Genomic DNA, 16135 nt, shown 5'->3' on the forward strand with positions numbered 1-16135 from the left:
TTCAATCTGCATTTTTCCACCTAAGGCAACTGGACAGGAAAGTTAATTGCTAGAAACTTTTCAGGGGAAGCAAAATAATTCCTCTACCTCCTTATAACTGTTTTCAAGAAATAAATATTTCTCTTACACAGGTCTTCTAATATATATCTGTCCTTTGTGAACGTTTTTTGGATACTCTGAGTGGTTATATTGAATTAATTAAAATCTCTCTAACCTAACCCTTCAGAGTAAAGTGAATTGCAGTTATTTTCTAAAGCCACACCTCAGGCTTTCTGTTTAAGTAAAACAAAATTGAGAAGAAGGGGAAAAAAAAAATACTAGTTAAAAGTAAGATTTACATAAAGTTTATACTTTAAAGCCATATATGGGTTTAAAAGAAACTCTTTGCTTCTTCTAGTTCAAGGAATACTTATACAAGTAACATTTCTTACTGGGTTAAAGGTAAAAGCCCAAGTACTCTTAATGTCTTTGTTAAATTTCAGTATTATCTGCCTGTCTTGAAGCAATTCTTTTTAGTTTCTCTCTTTAAATCCTTAAATAGCCATACAGAATATTGTTTGTTTTAGGACAAATGGAGAAATAGAATGTGCTTGAATGAACATTCATTCAGCAACCAAATTCTGTTGGAAACCACTGCTTTTGAATGCAAGTGTGTGTTTTCTGTGTGTTATCTGGCCATATGGTTAGAACTGATGTTTCTCACCACTTCAGGCACTCGGGAAATTCGAAGCATAGATGTGACACAAATAACACAGCCAGCTGATTATGTAATGTACTGTAAAATCTACCCCCAAATTGAATTTTAAAAAAACATTGCTTTTTGTTTGTCACAGATGTTTCTCTGCTCAAGGAAAAGCCATGCACTGCAGAATCAGAGCCATGATGTTGTATGTTTTCTGCAGCTAGCAATTAAATAGGAGACATCAAGTAGCAGGAATGCTTCCAAGACTTCTTTCTGACACTGAGCAAATCACCGCATCTTGCTGGACCTCAGTTTCCTCTCTGTGAAATCAGAGATTTCTAAGCCCCCTTCATGCTCTTACCTTCTTTGTCTATTTAGGGGAATAGGGTCTTTCTTTTCTCCCTTTGTGGTTTGAAAAAAAAAGAAAAAAAAAAGCATAAGAGCTTTTCTCATATCTTTTCAACAAAGCCTAGAAAGTTCTACTACACTCCTTTCATAGTGGGGGCCGTAGTTCCCATCACCTCTGTGAGATCAGCGGTAATGCAGGAACCTGTGGACTTTTTCTGTACCTTCTCTTCCTTCAGTGACCCAATCTGTGAAATGGAGGGAAGGTTTTTACAAGACTATTTCTATAGTTCATTTTTCATAAAATGTATTTATGAAGTCAGGTTAAAATGTACTAAGTGAAGTTCTGCACGTCCTTGGAAAAGCCACTGTCTTCACTGACATCTGATGAATAAATTACAGAGTACATGTAGGTTGTTACAGTAGGTGCCAGGACTCACAGCCACTTTGAAAAGTCCTGACAAATGTCCTGAAAGTCAAACTTTGTAAATGGAAACTGAGTTTCCCATAAAAGTGCAGGGGGTTTTGTATTCCCAGCCCTAGTTCTTTTTTTTTTTTTTTTTTTTAATAAATTTATTTATTTATTTTTGGCTGCGTTGGGTCTTTGTTGCTGCTCACGGCTTTCTCTAGTTGTGGCGAGCAAGGGCTACTTTCGTTGTGGTGCGCGAGCTTCTCATTGCGGTGGCTTCTCTTGCTGCGGAACACGGGCTCTAGGCACACGGGCTCAGTAGTTGCGGCGCATGGGCTTAGTTGCTCTGCAGCATGTGGGATCTTCCTGGATCAGGGATTGAACCCGTGTCCCCTGCATTGGCAGGCGGATTCTTAACCACTGCACCACCAGGGAAGTCCCCCAGCCCTAGTTCTTAAGCTCTAAAATGCTCTAGAAATCAAAGAAGCATTTTATTTAATCAGCTATAAATTATATACCTGTAAAGAAAATCAGAAGGAAAAGAGGTTATTTTAAAAAGGGGTTTGTTGGGAAGATTTTGACGGGATTCCTCGGGTTCAGGTCACTAAATAGCTTTATGAAAAACGTTGTAAATGTTTCTTTGGTGGGTATTAAGATCACGTTGTTACTTTAAGTGCAGCAAGAAAGTACCTGTAATTTGCAGAGGGCTCTAAGCATACATTTACTGTGAAAAAAGAGACAGCCTGGATTTAGAGTACCTATTTCCTTCATCTGAAACCTTGTGAGCAGACCAAATCTACCACGAATGACGACTGAGAATTTTGGAACTGAAAGGTCCTCTAAAAATCAGAATCTACTTCCTCTTCAGCCCTGCTCACCTCTCCCCAGCTCCATGTCACTTCTTCCAAACTCTCATTTTTTTCTATGAGGAAAGCAAAGTCCCAAAATGTAGCCAAATCTCTTTTACCTTAAAAATAATCTACCCAGACCCATGTCCTCTCACCCTACTGTCCAGTTCGAATATGTGGCATTTGATGGTGTTGAATAAACCTTCTTCCTCTTCCTTTCCCCTGGGCTCTGCTAGAACTGTGCATTCCTGCTTCTGACCATTCCTTCTTCCTCCAAATAACTTCCCCCTTTCTTCCTGTCCTTGAAAGTTCCAGTTATCTTAAAATCACCCTCCAGACCGACCGACCGACCATTCTTTGGGTTTACAGTTCCGCTTGCATCTTAATCATCCCTGCTGAGCAGCCATATTGTGCTACCAGTCACAAAGCTTACGGAAACCATTGTTTTCAACCTCCTCTTCATTCACAAAATATGTGTGTGTGTGTGTGTGTGTGTATGTATACAAATATATATATTCTATAAACTCAGGAGTTTGTTCACTTTTTTAATTACTCAAGCAATCTTGTTGTTAACTTCCTCTTCAAAGGGCTTGTCTTAAGCCAGTGATGTAACCTTGCATTCCTGCCGGAGGTTCCAGCTGTTAGGGAAGGTTATGACAGGGATGGTGAGTAGCCCAGGAAGCCGCCTTCTCAGCAGAATGTCAGCAGAGAGTAGATGTTGCAGAATCTCAGAGAAGACACAGTGTACACCCATCATTCTCTAAGGCAAACTGGTCCCTCTAGGGCAGTGGTCGCCAGCCTTTTTGGCACCAGGGACCAGTTTTGTGGCAGACAGTTTTTCACGGACTGGGGGGCTGTAATGCGAGCAATGGGGAGCAGCAGATGAAGCTTCACTCACTCGGCCCCCGCTCACCTCCTGCTCTGCGACTCTGTCCGTGGCCCAGGGGCTGGGGACCCCTGCTTTAGTGGATTAGCTCTGCCTTTAGCATAATAGAAAGCTGGGTGGCTGTAGTCCTAGTGGCCCAAGGGTACCTGTTGCCCTTTTTCTTCTGAAGCCCTGCTTTTTCCTCTGAGAACAGGACTTCCTTGCTGGATAGGAGAGGCATTCTTAGGTAAATCAGGATGATTGCCCTAAATCTTGTTACGTGGTCTTTAACCATACTGGGTTATTGAGTGGGGCTGGGGAGAAAACACTTGGAGAGTAAGGAGGTGACTCATTTAAAAAAACATTTGAGGCTAATAATATGTTTGGCGCATAAGTTTCCTTATTGTCACCAAGGCAAAGTTGCCTCTTCCAGAGTTCCAGCTGAAACCCACCCCCCATTCCTTAACTTCCTTGTTGTTTTTATTTATTTATTTATTTTTATTTTTGGTGGGGGGGGGGCTCTCACTGCTGTGGCCTCTCCCGTTGCAGAGCACAGGCTCCGGACACGCAGGCTCAGCGGCCATGGCTCACGAGCCCAGCCGCTCCGCGGCATGTGGGATCTTCCCGGACCGGGGCACGAACCCACGTCCCCTGCATCGGCAGGCGGACTCTCAACCACTGCACCACCAAGGAAGCCCCCCTTGTTGTTTTTAAGGTTATTTGAAACAGTTGATTCTCTTAAAGGTCATATCTGATCATTCACTTCATTGCAACTTCATTCTTAAAAAAAAGTTCTGCGTAGAGCATTTATTATTTGTTTTTGTTGGATTTTTTAGGGGTTGGGGATAGGCTGCATCAGTTTTTCATCAAAGTCCTATCTTGCTTATGCTCATTTGTGCTCAGTAGCCTCTGGGGAACTTTAAGAGCCTCACCAATGAGACAAAATCCATAGTTGAGGGGACCAAAAGGGTGATTGGAGAGGTGTTTGCCACTATAAATTACTGCCCATAGCAATTTTCCTGAATCCCTTTGGCAAATAATAGTTAAATACTCACATACAAATAGTTCTCTGATGGTTGATCGAAAGCCCTGCCCTCTACTGTATAAACATAGCAAGTCTTTCTAACTCAATATGTATATATTACTGTCATCGTTATTCTCTCCAGATAAAATGGAATAACCCAAAGACGATTACTACAACTGTCCACATTAATTCCAACAAGAGGAAAAAAGCGGCCTACGTTTTCAGTGGCTCTGCTCTCTCGTATTGTTGTTAATTTCCTGAAAACTTAATGTTAGATGAAGTGTAATTGCAGATTTCCTTAAGAACCATTGACAGATACTTATCTTAAGTTATAAGCAACTCACACCGTGAAATGTGTGCAAACATTCTAAGTTTCCTTCCAGAAGAATATACTTCAGTGAAACCCGATATTCATCAGTCTTTTTTAATAAACAGGGCCATTAAAGCTCAAAGTAGATGCTGGGAGTAGTTCTTTTGTTTCTCCTTGATCTTTAAAAGAGACAATAGTGCGGGAACTTTTCACTGGTTTTCAAGGAGTGAACTAAGTTAAGTGTTTGATAAGTATCCTAGAGACCTTACAACCTTCGGCTAAGGGAGCTACATTTGAATGAGAGTGAAAAAGAGCAAATTATGGTGTATTTAGGTATTAGCATTGTATAATGGACAGAAGAGTTTGGTGTTTTTGTTTTTTTCTTTTTGTTAGGTGGTCTATTTAGTGCAGCTGTGTTTATGTTTCCTAAGTGGTAACTGCCTGAACATGGTGACAAGTCCCTACATGTGAGAATAGGGATTTCGTTTAAAAAATCTTGCCAATGTGCTTTAACATAGAGGGTTGTATTTATCAAGTAGCAATGGCAAAAATGATTCCAGGCACAATCATCCAATACAGCTGGTTTGCTAAATCAGACATTTTGACAATGTTGTAAAAAAAAAAAAAAAGTAATGATACTTTAAATGTTGCATTTCACAGTAGAATAAAGTTGGAAATAGTAGACTGTTTTAAAATGGTCACATTGCTTTAACCAACGTTTTGGCTGATTTAACTTCTTGGTTATTAAAAATGCATGCTTAGATCGTAAATATAGATCCTGTAGAGAATTAACAGTCCCCTATTTTTGCTGTCTTTCTCTTAAAAAAATAAAATGAATACGGGGTCATGCCTGCAACAAAAAAGAGACAGTTGCCCATGACAGAGAAAACGTATATAACAAGTAAATAACTGAATTAATCAGTAATTTCAGAATTGCATGTAACGTGTGAAATGTTTAGGTACGGGGACTTAATGACTAGTTTTTAAGGCATTTTCTTTAGTGTTACATCCCTCGTAACTCAAATTAATGTTTATTACCACTTCATATTTTGCCAAAATATTTTCATGAATTTGGATTAGAAGCAGCTTGTTCTGACTTGTTTTGCAACTTTGTTTCAAGAAAAACAAAGTGATATTTAGAAGATTTTTGTATGTCTTAGAAGCCTTTAATTATCTAACTTACGTTGAAGAAGGAAATAAGATCAAGTTTTGTTTCATAGTTCTGTAAGAAAATAAGATTCCGTTCTACACTAATTTGATATTAGTACATAGATAATAATGTCTTTCTGAACATTTGAATCAGTGACTCTTGCATTGGCTGTTAAGTAGCTGGCAATCTGGAGTCTACTTTAAATTCAAGGAGACACGACTTACGGCCCATAACTATTTGGGTTAGCATTTCTTTTGGATGCTCAGGTGTTTGCCCTGATCTCTCCTGTTTTTCTCCCCTTCTCTCCACAGATTGGTGAGAGACAAAAAGTGTTAGTCACAGAAGAATCTTTTGATTCCAAGTTTTATGTTGCACACAATCGATTCTATGAGCAGGTAAGAGATACTGCCACGTTCTTAGGGTTTCTCCAAAATGAGAAAGACTTCTAAAAGTAAATCAATTTAAGCGAAAGAGACTTAAAGCGGGGGTGGGGGGGAGGTGTAGAATCTTGTCGCAGGAAGGCTATTTTATAGCATCAAGCCAACCAGGCTAACATGGGGCTTATCTCTGTGGCTTAATCTCCAGGACATTCTATACAAAGGAATAAGTGTGTTTTAGTCCCCATTCATCTTTGACAGGACCCGCCTCTGGCTTTGCGGAGTTTGGAACAGGTAATTCTCACTGCCAAAATCCCCACAGCCTGGCAACGTGGAGGGGAAAGTTCTGTCCAGAAGACAGGAAGGATGTCTGTACCGGCGACATCAGCCTGGAAGGGCAGGGATTTCCTGTCCCTGTCACAGCACTCACACAGGCTTTTGATTGGTTGGTCTGTTGGTTGGCTTTTTTAGTTTTGTTTAGTTTCAGGTGTTTTGTTTTTTTGGTTTTTTTTAACTTCCACATTGATAAAAAAAACGCTGGGGGCAAAGGGAAAGGAGTCTGTTCGTTGGACTCAACTCAAGTTGGGTGAACAACTCTGGAGACCAGCATAAGGATCAAACCAACTTCACTATGAGAGTTTTCTTCGAGGCCAACCTGAAAGGCTTCCCACTCCCTGCCCGTTAAAGTAGCATGCTTTGCCCCACCAGCAGCTAGACTTCTATTTTAGCATTTGGGATTCCACTACCCCAGGTGGTAAAGCAATTCAAAAGCGATTGAAGAAAACAGTGCCTCCTTCGGGGGCCATGGACCCTGGGAAGGGCCAAGGAGGAGGTGTAATATGCCCCTCCTGGTTAGAGACCCTCATAAGGGCATAGGGATTTCATGGGTCATCCCTGGATCGTATTCGCTTTTCTCAATATCAAGTGAGTTTTCCTACTTTTCTTTCTTTTTTTTCCTACTCTCATCAAATGACAAGTGAAACTTTTTTCTGTGGGTCACGGCTTGGGAAGGCTCTTCAGGCCAGCCTGGGCAAGTCACGTAAAGGGTGGGCGAGGGAAGCCGACTGCCCATGTTAGAAAGCAGGGAAGCCGGAGCCGGAGGGGCCTCCAGCATGGGGCACAGACTGGGCACTGGGTCCTCAGGGAAAGTGGGGGAGCTTTTCATGGCCCAGACCGAATGTGCCCTGTTCGGTCCCCAGTAGAGACTACAGCTGAGGATGGATTCCGAACACTCCATGTCTGAGCTGAGTCTGTCTCTTCCCCGTTTTCCACCTCAGTAATTGACTCCAGAGAGCCATTTTCCTATTCAGGCCAAACTTCTGCTCAGCCCTCGGGAGGAGCTTGATTGTATCTTGGTTGCCTCTTTCCTCTCCTTTCTCTTGCCATTCTGGGTTTTCGCCTCAGCAGGGAACTTCTTTCCCCTTCATTTTAAAGGTGATGGCATGCCTCATTAGCTGTTTCCTCCAATTTAAAGCAGTCAAGCTTTTTCCAATTATTAAAACCGGAGGGAAAAAAACACTGAGCCCTTCATTCAGATCAAGACAGCAGATCAAGGAGAGTTATTTTCCCCGAGAATAGTACCAGATCTCCGAGGGATAGTTTGCTCTAGAGATTTTCTTGTTTTATAAAAACTGATTTAAAAGGGCTTTCATATCCTGATACTAAAGCTTTTTTAGTCCATTTGCTTGCCACGAGTAATCCACCACCCAGGTGACCTTTCTTCCTATACTTTGATGAAGCAGTGTACTCAGTGGTCATAAAAAATCAAACTCAGAAAGACCAAGATCCATTTTTGCCTCTCGGAGAAATTGGCTGTGGAACTTCTGGCTCTCATCTGATTTTTCTTTCTTTTTTTTTTTTTTTGGTCTCTAAAACCAAGCATATCAAAGATTTCATAGGAATTATTTTTCTAAAAAAAAGATGACTTCCAGAAGATTGTATCTAGATATCAAAGTATTGCTGGATTAGAATTAGTCTATTTATTTTGGATTATGACTTGAAAAGATTGGCAAGTAGCTCCAGTACTGAAATAGAAGTGTGAGGGAGACATAATACATACAAACTACCTGTAAGTCCAAGAGGAGGGGAAACATTTGCTCGAGGTAAACAAGTACCTCCGTCAGTAATCTCTAGTGGAAAGGGACCATCTGACAGTTTCCTGTGAGCCAGCCAAAGTACCCTTCAGAGGAGCTGGTTCTACGTGGAGGTAGAACTAACAAATACATGCTTTTCATAACAGAACGAAAGAAGTGAATGGCAGCCATCAGTTAAAGGAGTCATTTAGCTCCAAACACCAAGGTTTGGAATATTGAAAAGGTGGCTTTGAAATATTCTTCCTCTTCCCCCAAAACACACACACACACGTGCACTTGCACACACACATATGCACCCAAACATGCGGGCCTTTATTTGAAGTGGCTGCTCAAATCCTGACTCTGACAGCAAACTTGGAAGGTATTAAAAGTATAAAGCTTTCATCAGTGTTGTCCCAGTTTTCTTCATTGCCTGGGACAGCCAAGAGTCGGATATCAAAGGCCTGTCCAAGAGTGACTGGCGGATGCCTCGGGCGGTTCCAGGCCTGCCTTCCACGTGCCCTCGGACCACAGGCATCCCACAAGGAGAGAGCGCTGTCTATAGCCCCTTACCCCTCCCAGAAATGCCTTCCCTTCCTGCTAGATCCCCAGGTCCTTGAGCATCTGGAAGATAGAGCCCACTTAGGATGGGATCCCCAAAGAGAAGAAGGACATTAAGGGACAAGTGAGGAACTCTGAATAAAGTATGGACTTTAGTTAATAGTAATACACCAATATTGGCTCATTAATTGTGACACATGTATCATACCAACATAAGACGTTAATAAGAGGGACACTGCGTCTGGGGTATACCAACTCTCTGTGCTATCTTAATAATTCTTTAAGTCCAAAACTGTTCTAAGATAAAATTTTAGTTTTAAAAATTAAGCCTTCTCTAATTTTTTTTAAGGTTTTAGTGCCAAAGAACCCCACATTCATGGGGAAAATGGTCGAAGTGAACGTTTATGAATCAGGAAAACATTTTATGAAAGGGCAGCCAGTTTCAGATGCCAAAGTATACGCGCCATCCATCAGCAAACCATTAGCAAAAGGAGAAATCTCAGGTTTAACAGAGGTGAGTAGAAGATGCTTTTCCTCTCTACCCTGCTAGTAAAACAGCCGCTCTGGAAGCACAGCGATTTCCCACCATGTTTCTGTTATCATTTATAGTTCCCTTTTTATGTATGCATGAGGCTTTAATCCTTTCTGACAGATTGAAATCTGAATTAGAAAGATGCATTTATACTGATGCCTATAGCTTTGCTTCTCTGCCTGTGAAGGGAATAAGCTGTTTCTGCTTCTAGGCTAGAAACAGAGGGCAAAAGCCATTATTTTCAGGTGAAAGATTTAACACGGAAGATGATCTGATCCAGTATGTTTCTGTGTCAGTAGATCCTCAGTGGAAGGGGGTAAGGAAAGGATAATTTTTGTGCTTTGCAAAGCTGTTTGTAATATAGTAAAAACCTACATACAGTTAAACGGGCATTAAACCATGTCAGTATATGTGGTTATGGTGCCTTTCTCTAGGGTGTTAGCTGAATATCTGCCTGAGTAGTGTGGAGTGGAAATTAAACATTTTTTTCTTTCTATAAAAAAGTAACCTGACCCCTATTTTATACCTTGGTAAATATGGCTGTTTGCCAAGCTCTCTCTTACATTTCATTGAGCTACAGCTGTAAAAGCTGATGGAGTGTGAAATGAAAATGTGTATCACATTTCTAAGCATCATTTGATGTCCTTTCTTCAACACAATTGTGAAGTGCTCCCCAAAAAAGTATATAGCGATGACTTAACATTCAGGACAATGATGAGTGATATTTATCTGGCTAGATAATTCTAAAACTGTTTTAATATATGTATTATCTTTTCCCTCAAAAGAAATGTCAAGGGCGTGTTAATTAAGCTTTAGGAATCATGACAAAGAAGTTCATATTATCTATATTCTCGCTTATTGTGGTGGTGGACTCTGGAATCCAAGCGTGAGTGACACCTCTCATGAGCTTGACGAGGACATGTGAAGAATCCGGGTGTATAGCCATCTGACTGATTATGGAATGACGTAGGCCAGCCTTTGTCAAAACCCTGCCAAGTGTGTCATCCTGTTCAACCAGGAGTGAACTCTCACACTTGATAAGCATAACCATTAACGTTTGCTGTTGTTTAGAAAAAATCATACATCATACGTGGGGCTTTGGATGGATGGCCAGGAAGGAACAGTGTAATCCAGCATTTAAATTATATTGCTAGAGATTTGGCTTTTGACATGTTAACTACTACTTCAGAAATTGTTAAAGGAAGTGGCTTTTAAAATTTTGTTTCTGTTTTTCCTCACAGTGTGTTTTACAAGGTTGATTTTAAATCGCCACAGTGAAAAGGATTTTATGACAAATGGCAGTGGTGGGCAAATTATTATTTCAAGACCCTGCCTGCTTTAATTCCTTCATGTAAGCCTATTGAAAAGGGTGGTATTTTTTTTAACATCTTTATTGGAGTATAATTGCTTTACATTGGTGTGTTAGTTGCTGCTGTATAACAAAGTGAATCAGCTATACTTATACATATATCCCCATATCCCCTCCCTCTTGTGTCTCTCTCCCACCCTCCCTATCCCACCCCTCTAGGTGGTCACAAAGCACCGAGCTGATCTCCCTGTGCTATGCAGCTGCTTCCCACTAGCTATCTATTTTACATTTGGTGGTATATATATGTCCATGCCACTCTCTCACTTCATCCCAGCTTCCCCTTCCCCCTCCCCGTGTCCTCAAGTCCATTCTCCACGTCTGCGTCTTTATTCCTGTCCTGCCCCGAGGTCCTTCAGAGCCATCTTTTTTTTAGATCCCATATATATGCGTTAGCATACGGTTTGATTTTCTCTTTCTGACTCTGTATGACAGACTCTAGGTCCATCCAGAAAAGGGTGGTATTTTAAAACATCACATTAATAATACACAAATAAGGAAAAGCAGTGCCCTTTCACTGGTTCCTTAACTGTAGTGTTGCTTTCTAAAGGGGCAGAGCCCCATTTAAATCCCATGAGCAGCTTTTTCCATTCTCCTCTGCCTCCCTCCAGCCTGGGAAATGGTGTCACCAGTTCTCTCAACAGCCCTCCTCTGAGCCGACGTGACCCAAAAGCCCTATAGGTGAGATGAGGATAAAGGTCATTTGACTGCTGGCCCTTCTGGGCCTCTAGGAATTATAGTTTGATTGCATGCATTAGGCCAAAGCGTTAGGAATATTGATTTGGGCATTTACATTAAGGGAAACGTCAGGCAAGTCCTTTATCACCATTTGAGACTTCATGTAAATTAACGAACATAGCTTTATGCTTCATTATTTGTCCGCTTTTAAACATATGCCAAACTCGGGGTCAAAAATCCTTCCTTAATGAATTTGTCCTGGTGTTACAACTGTTTTTGCTAATGATATGAACCAAAATAAATTGAACAGCTTCCATTTTTATAGGATTTAGAAGTAGATGATAGAGGTTATAATCCTGTCTCAGGCATTTTGAGTCTTTGAGTACTGATAAAGGTGCCGGAACTCTTCAGTGAAAACAATGAGCCTCACTCTGTGGATGAAGTGTGGCCCTGGAAGCAGTTACACCTGAGTTTGCATCTGGACTTGCCAGTTTACCCTAGGCCTGTGACTCTTCTGAGCTTTAGTTTAGTCTGTTAAATGTGACAATAATGTCTGTTTCATAGGGTTGTTGAAAGGAATGTATTCAATAGTGTATGTAAACCACTTAAAACTATTTGGGGGACGTAGTAAATAGTTACTAAGTGGTTATTTTCCCTTTCCCCCAAATCTAGCTTCTCTAGAAAGAGCAGACTCTGCAGATGACCGTGGTACTATCAGCTTTGGTCTTGTGATCACGCAGTGCACATTGCATTGGAGTGGGGGTGATCTATTAGGGTAATTTATTCAGTGCCAGAGACACCAATCCCGTCAGAATTTCTATCTTCTTAAATTTTCTAGGCTTTTTCTGAGTTTTTCTAGAGTAATAACCTCCTCATACGCACTTTGTAAAGAAACCTAGAAAGGCCAAAGCATCTAAAGCAAAATATTGTGTAAAAAAAAATTATTTTCCATAGTAAATGTATTTCCTTAATTGAGAATTTTAAGATTATTCTTTAAGTATTTATCCCTATGCTACTTTGCACTTACGTTGTCTCACTTTAGGCACTGTTGACCTCTTTTGATAAAACTGGTGAGAGGTACAACAGACTAGGGGGAGAAGCACAGGCTGGGTAGGAGTCATGAGATCTGGATTATAGGATTCTGGCATTTGCAGTAACAGACTCTTTGACCTTTTGTATATCACTTAGGTTCCCTGGACCTCGGTTGTCTCTAAGACTCTGTGATTGAAATATTTCATTTGACAAAAATGGATTGAATGCATACCCTGTGGCAGGGCTTTCAATTCTAATTCTGTTCTGTAAATATTAATAGAAATCAGGCCTTGTTATTTTCAAATAATAATAGTTACATAAATGCCCATAACATGGTGGGAAAGGAAAGCTATAGTAAAGTCAAAAGGTTACTGTCCTCTCAGAAATTATATTCTAATAAAAACAGCATATAGTAATATCTTTTTATGGTTATTAACTATTCCTCTTTTCAGTTCAGTTAGAGGAATGGAGGAAGAGAGGAAGGGGAGAGTAGGATAGAGAGACAAAATTAGTCTGGTTATTTTTAGGGAAGGTGGGAGCCAAAATGCCACCTCTAACCTAATAGGGAACATTTTAAAACAAATATCATTGAAGGGTAATTAATTTCAGAAAAAGGTTATGTAATAATTATCCAATGGAAGGCATTGTAGAGTTCAAAGGGGTAAATATAAATCAAAGAAAGGATAGATCATGCCCTTTTCTATGGAAACTGTCAGGCAGCTTTGTTCTTAGGAGGAAGAAGAGATGGGAGGAAGCAGGGGACACATAAATTTTCATAGACGTTCCAGGACAGTGATTCTCAAGTGTGGTCCCCAGACTTGCAGCATCAGCAATAAATGGGAACTTGTTAAAATGCAAATTCTTGGGCCCCAACCCAGACCTGAGCCAGAAATTCTGGGAAAGGGACCCAGTAATCTGTTTTTTAACAAGTTGTCCAGGTAATACTGATGCAGGCTGAGGTTTGAGAGCCCTTCTTCCAGGAAAATGATTCTCAAGTGGGAAGGAGTGTTTGATATTTGTGAAAACAGTATGTTTAGTAAAAAGGGCCAAAAGAGTAGGAACTTGGGGGAAAAACAGTTCTACGATGTTAAGAGCATGATATTTTTACCATGTTCTGTCGTGGAACCTAAACCTGTGTTAACATATCCAATTTAATGTGATCTTTTTATACAATTCATGTTTCTTGGAAAATTACTGTGCTGTTCAGGCATTCCATCTGAAGAAAATCTTTGGGTAAACAGGACCTAGTGTCACCTGTACCAAAACCCATGACTATTTGATAATATGGAAAATCATCTGAGAGCCATCATCAAAGAGTAGGATCAAAAAGCGGTTTTGCTTTAACTCTATTCTGGAAAATTTCTATTACAGAATATTTCAAGCATATACGGAAGTAGAGAGACTAGTATAATTATCCCACATACTTATCGCTCACCTTTAACAATTATGTCGTCTCTGCTCTTATTCACCCCCATCCCCCTCTGATTCTTTTGAAGAAAAGCCCATTTACCATTTTATTTCATCGAGGTATATATCAGAAAATCTCTCTGAAAGATGAAAACTCCTTTTAAATACAGTATCAAATCTAAAATAATTAGCATCGATTCTTTATCCAGTTAATGTCAACACAGTGTTCAAATTTTGCAGTTTTTTAAGCAGTTTGTCTGAATCAGAAGGCAAATCAGGTCCACTCATTGCAATTAGTATGTCTTGTAAGTCACTTTTAATAATCTATAGGTGTTCCCTTATCTCTCTCTTTGTTTCTCTTTTTGTATTGCAGTTTATTTGTAGAAGAAACCAGGTTGTTTGTCCTGCAGCATTTCCCACAGTTTGGAATTTGCTAATTGTATCCTCTGATACAGGCTTCTCTGTTCCCCACTCGTTTTATACATTGGTAGTTAGAGTTAGAGGCTTAATCAGATTCAGGTTTGAGTTTTTGACAAGATTACTTTGTGTGATGCTGTGCGTTTCCATTATGAGGCGTAGAATGTCTGGTTGTCTCTCTTTATGTGTCAGTGGTTGATGAGCACTGCCTAGATTCATTGAGTCATTAGGGGTTTCAGAATGGTGGCGTTCTAATTCTGTCTTCCCTTCCTCATTTATTAGCTAAAAGCACTTTCATGAAGAGAAACTTTGCCTTACTCATTTTTGTTTACCCTGAGGTACATTTCTGACAGGAAAGGTGAGATAAAGGCTTGATGTCTTTCTCTCTGTTTACCAGTTTTAAAACTTTGAGTTGATTCTGTAACATCCTCCAAAAGTAGCCAATGAGGGGTTTTTTAGTATTATTATAAACTCATGGATTTCGCATGTTTGATATGGTTTTATCCATTGCAGTTATTATATTTAATTGGTGCTCAAGTAGCTGCATTTTTGGAGAGTGGAAGCTCTTCAAATTACCTCCTCAATCCTTTGACACAGCTCCTGAAGTCTTTGATAGTTTCTTTGCTTTTTGATGTGACAAGATGTTCTAGGCTCATTCTTTGCTCCAGACCTGGAATCAGCCATGTCTCTAAGGAGCCTTGGTTTCTTTTAGTTAAACAAATGATATTTAGAGCCTACAGTGTGGGCTATTTAATTGGTCATTATTTTTATACCTTTCAGCAGGTGGAGCTACAAAATCCCCCCCCCTTTTTTTTTTCAATTCATACTAATGCTCCCATCCAGGTCAAATTCTGAAGTTTTCTGTCCTACACCTGTAACTTCTTTCTTCCATCCCAGTTCACAGTAACACAGCGTAATTATTCATTTGCTTTATCCTATAATATTCACGTAACTGCCTGATAATAACTATACCAACACTATCACCAACAATATGATTACTGAAAGCAGTTTAGGTGGTGGTGCTGGTTTTTCCACTGGTTTTGTTCATAGAGTGCATCCCACTAGGGATGTACAGGCAAAAAACGGTTCTAAAGGCACCCAAAATAATTCTTCATATAGTTATACCAACAAATCAATACATAAGTAGGAGTATTCATTTTCCGTTTCTTTGAATTTTTAACACTTAATTTTGTTTCATAATTATGTAAAATACTTTGCAAAATCAATCCTACAAAAGTGTGTTCTGAGAAGTCCATCTTCTACTACTCCTGTCGCTTCCACCCTGTTTCCTTTCTTACCTATTTAAGGAATTGTTTTTGTTTGTTTTAGTTTTCAGTTTATTCTTCCAGTGGTTTGTCTTAACAATGTAAACATTTTATATATATTACATACTTTTTATTACCTTCTTCTTAGATAAATGTGGATACTTTTGCTATTTTCACTTAGCAATATATCTTGATGGTTACTGCCTAACTGTATATAGAAATTCAGTGAATGTTTCTAATGATTTTTCTTAGGCTGTTAAACAAAATACCTGAAAGTCTATATTGCTCTAGCACCTGAGTTGAATAATATTACCCTGTATGAAACCCAATACCCTTTTGGTCAAAGAAAAGACAGGCAGAATTACCTTATAGAGAGCACTGGCTCCTAGACCTACAGGAGTGGACTGCAGCCTGATGGAAGGCATTAAAGTGGCCAGAGAAACAATAGGCCAGAGGATAGAAGTGGTCAGACATGCAAGCAAAATAGGGAAGGTCCAGAGCCAACACTGGCAGAAAACACCTGTGTCCCGGAGGAGAGGCTGCTTTGGCTGGTGGACTTCAAAACGTCAGACAACTATCCCTGTTTAGAAATGAATGCATCTGGTTACCTTAGCCTGGTACCATTATACACTTGATTCATTTACTTCCCTTTGTTGAGTCCATGATTACCAGGCCACCCTCTGAACATTGTTTGCCTTTCCTATGCAAATCTGCCTTCCTGCAGGAAGAAAATAGATTTGTTCAGACCTCTGTAAATGTGCTGGTCATAAATTGGCACTCCGGTTTTATACACTG

General features: G+C 40.0%; 1 protein-coding gene across 5 annotated transcripts in view; it reads left to right on the forward strand.

Moving 5' to 3' along the window:
* The window catches only part of CDKAL1 (CDK5 regulatory subunit associated protein 1 like 1), a 649567-nt gene that overhangs the window by 606221 nt on the left and 27211 nt on the right, over window positions 1-16135 (forward strand). For all 5 annotated transcript variants that reach the window (XM_029243200.1, XM_029243201.1, XM_029243202.1 and 2 more), the window contains 2 exons: window positions 5945-6028; window positions 8993-9157. In XM_029243200.1, coding sequence (XP_029099033.1) covers window positions 5945-6028; window positions 8993-9157 — 249 coding nt within the window. The remainder of the gene's footprint in view (window positions 1-5944; window positions 6029-8992; window positions 9158-16135) is intronic.

Source organism: Monodon monoceros, unplaced genomic scaffold (genome assembly GCF_005190385.1).
Source record: "Monodon monoceros isolate NGI ecotype Baffin Bay Population unplaced genomic scaffold, NGI_Narwhal_1 Super_Scaffold_3, whole genome shotgun sequence".
Taxonomy (NCBI): domain Eukaryota; kingdom Metazoa; phylum Chordata; class Mammalia; order Artiodactyla; family Monodontidae; genus Monodon; species Monodon monoceros.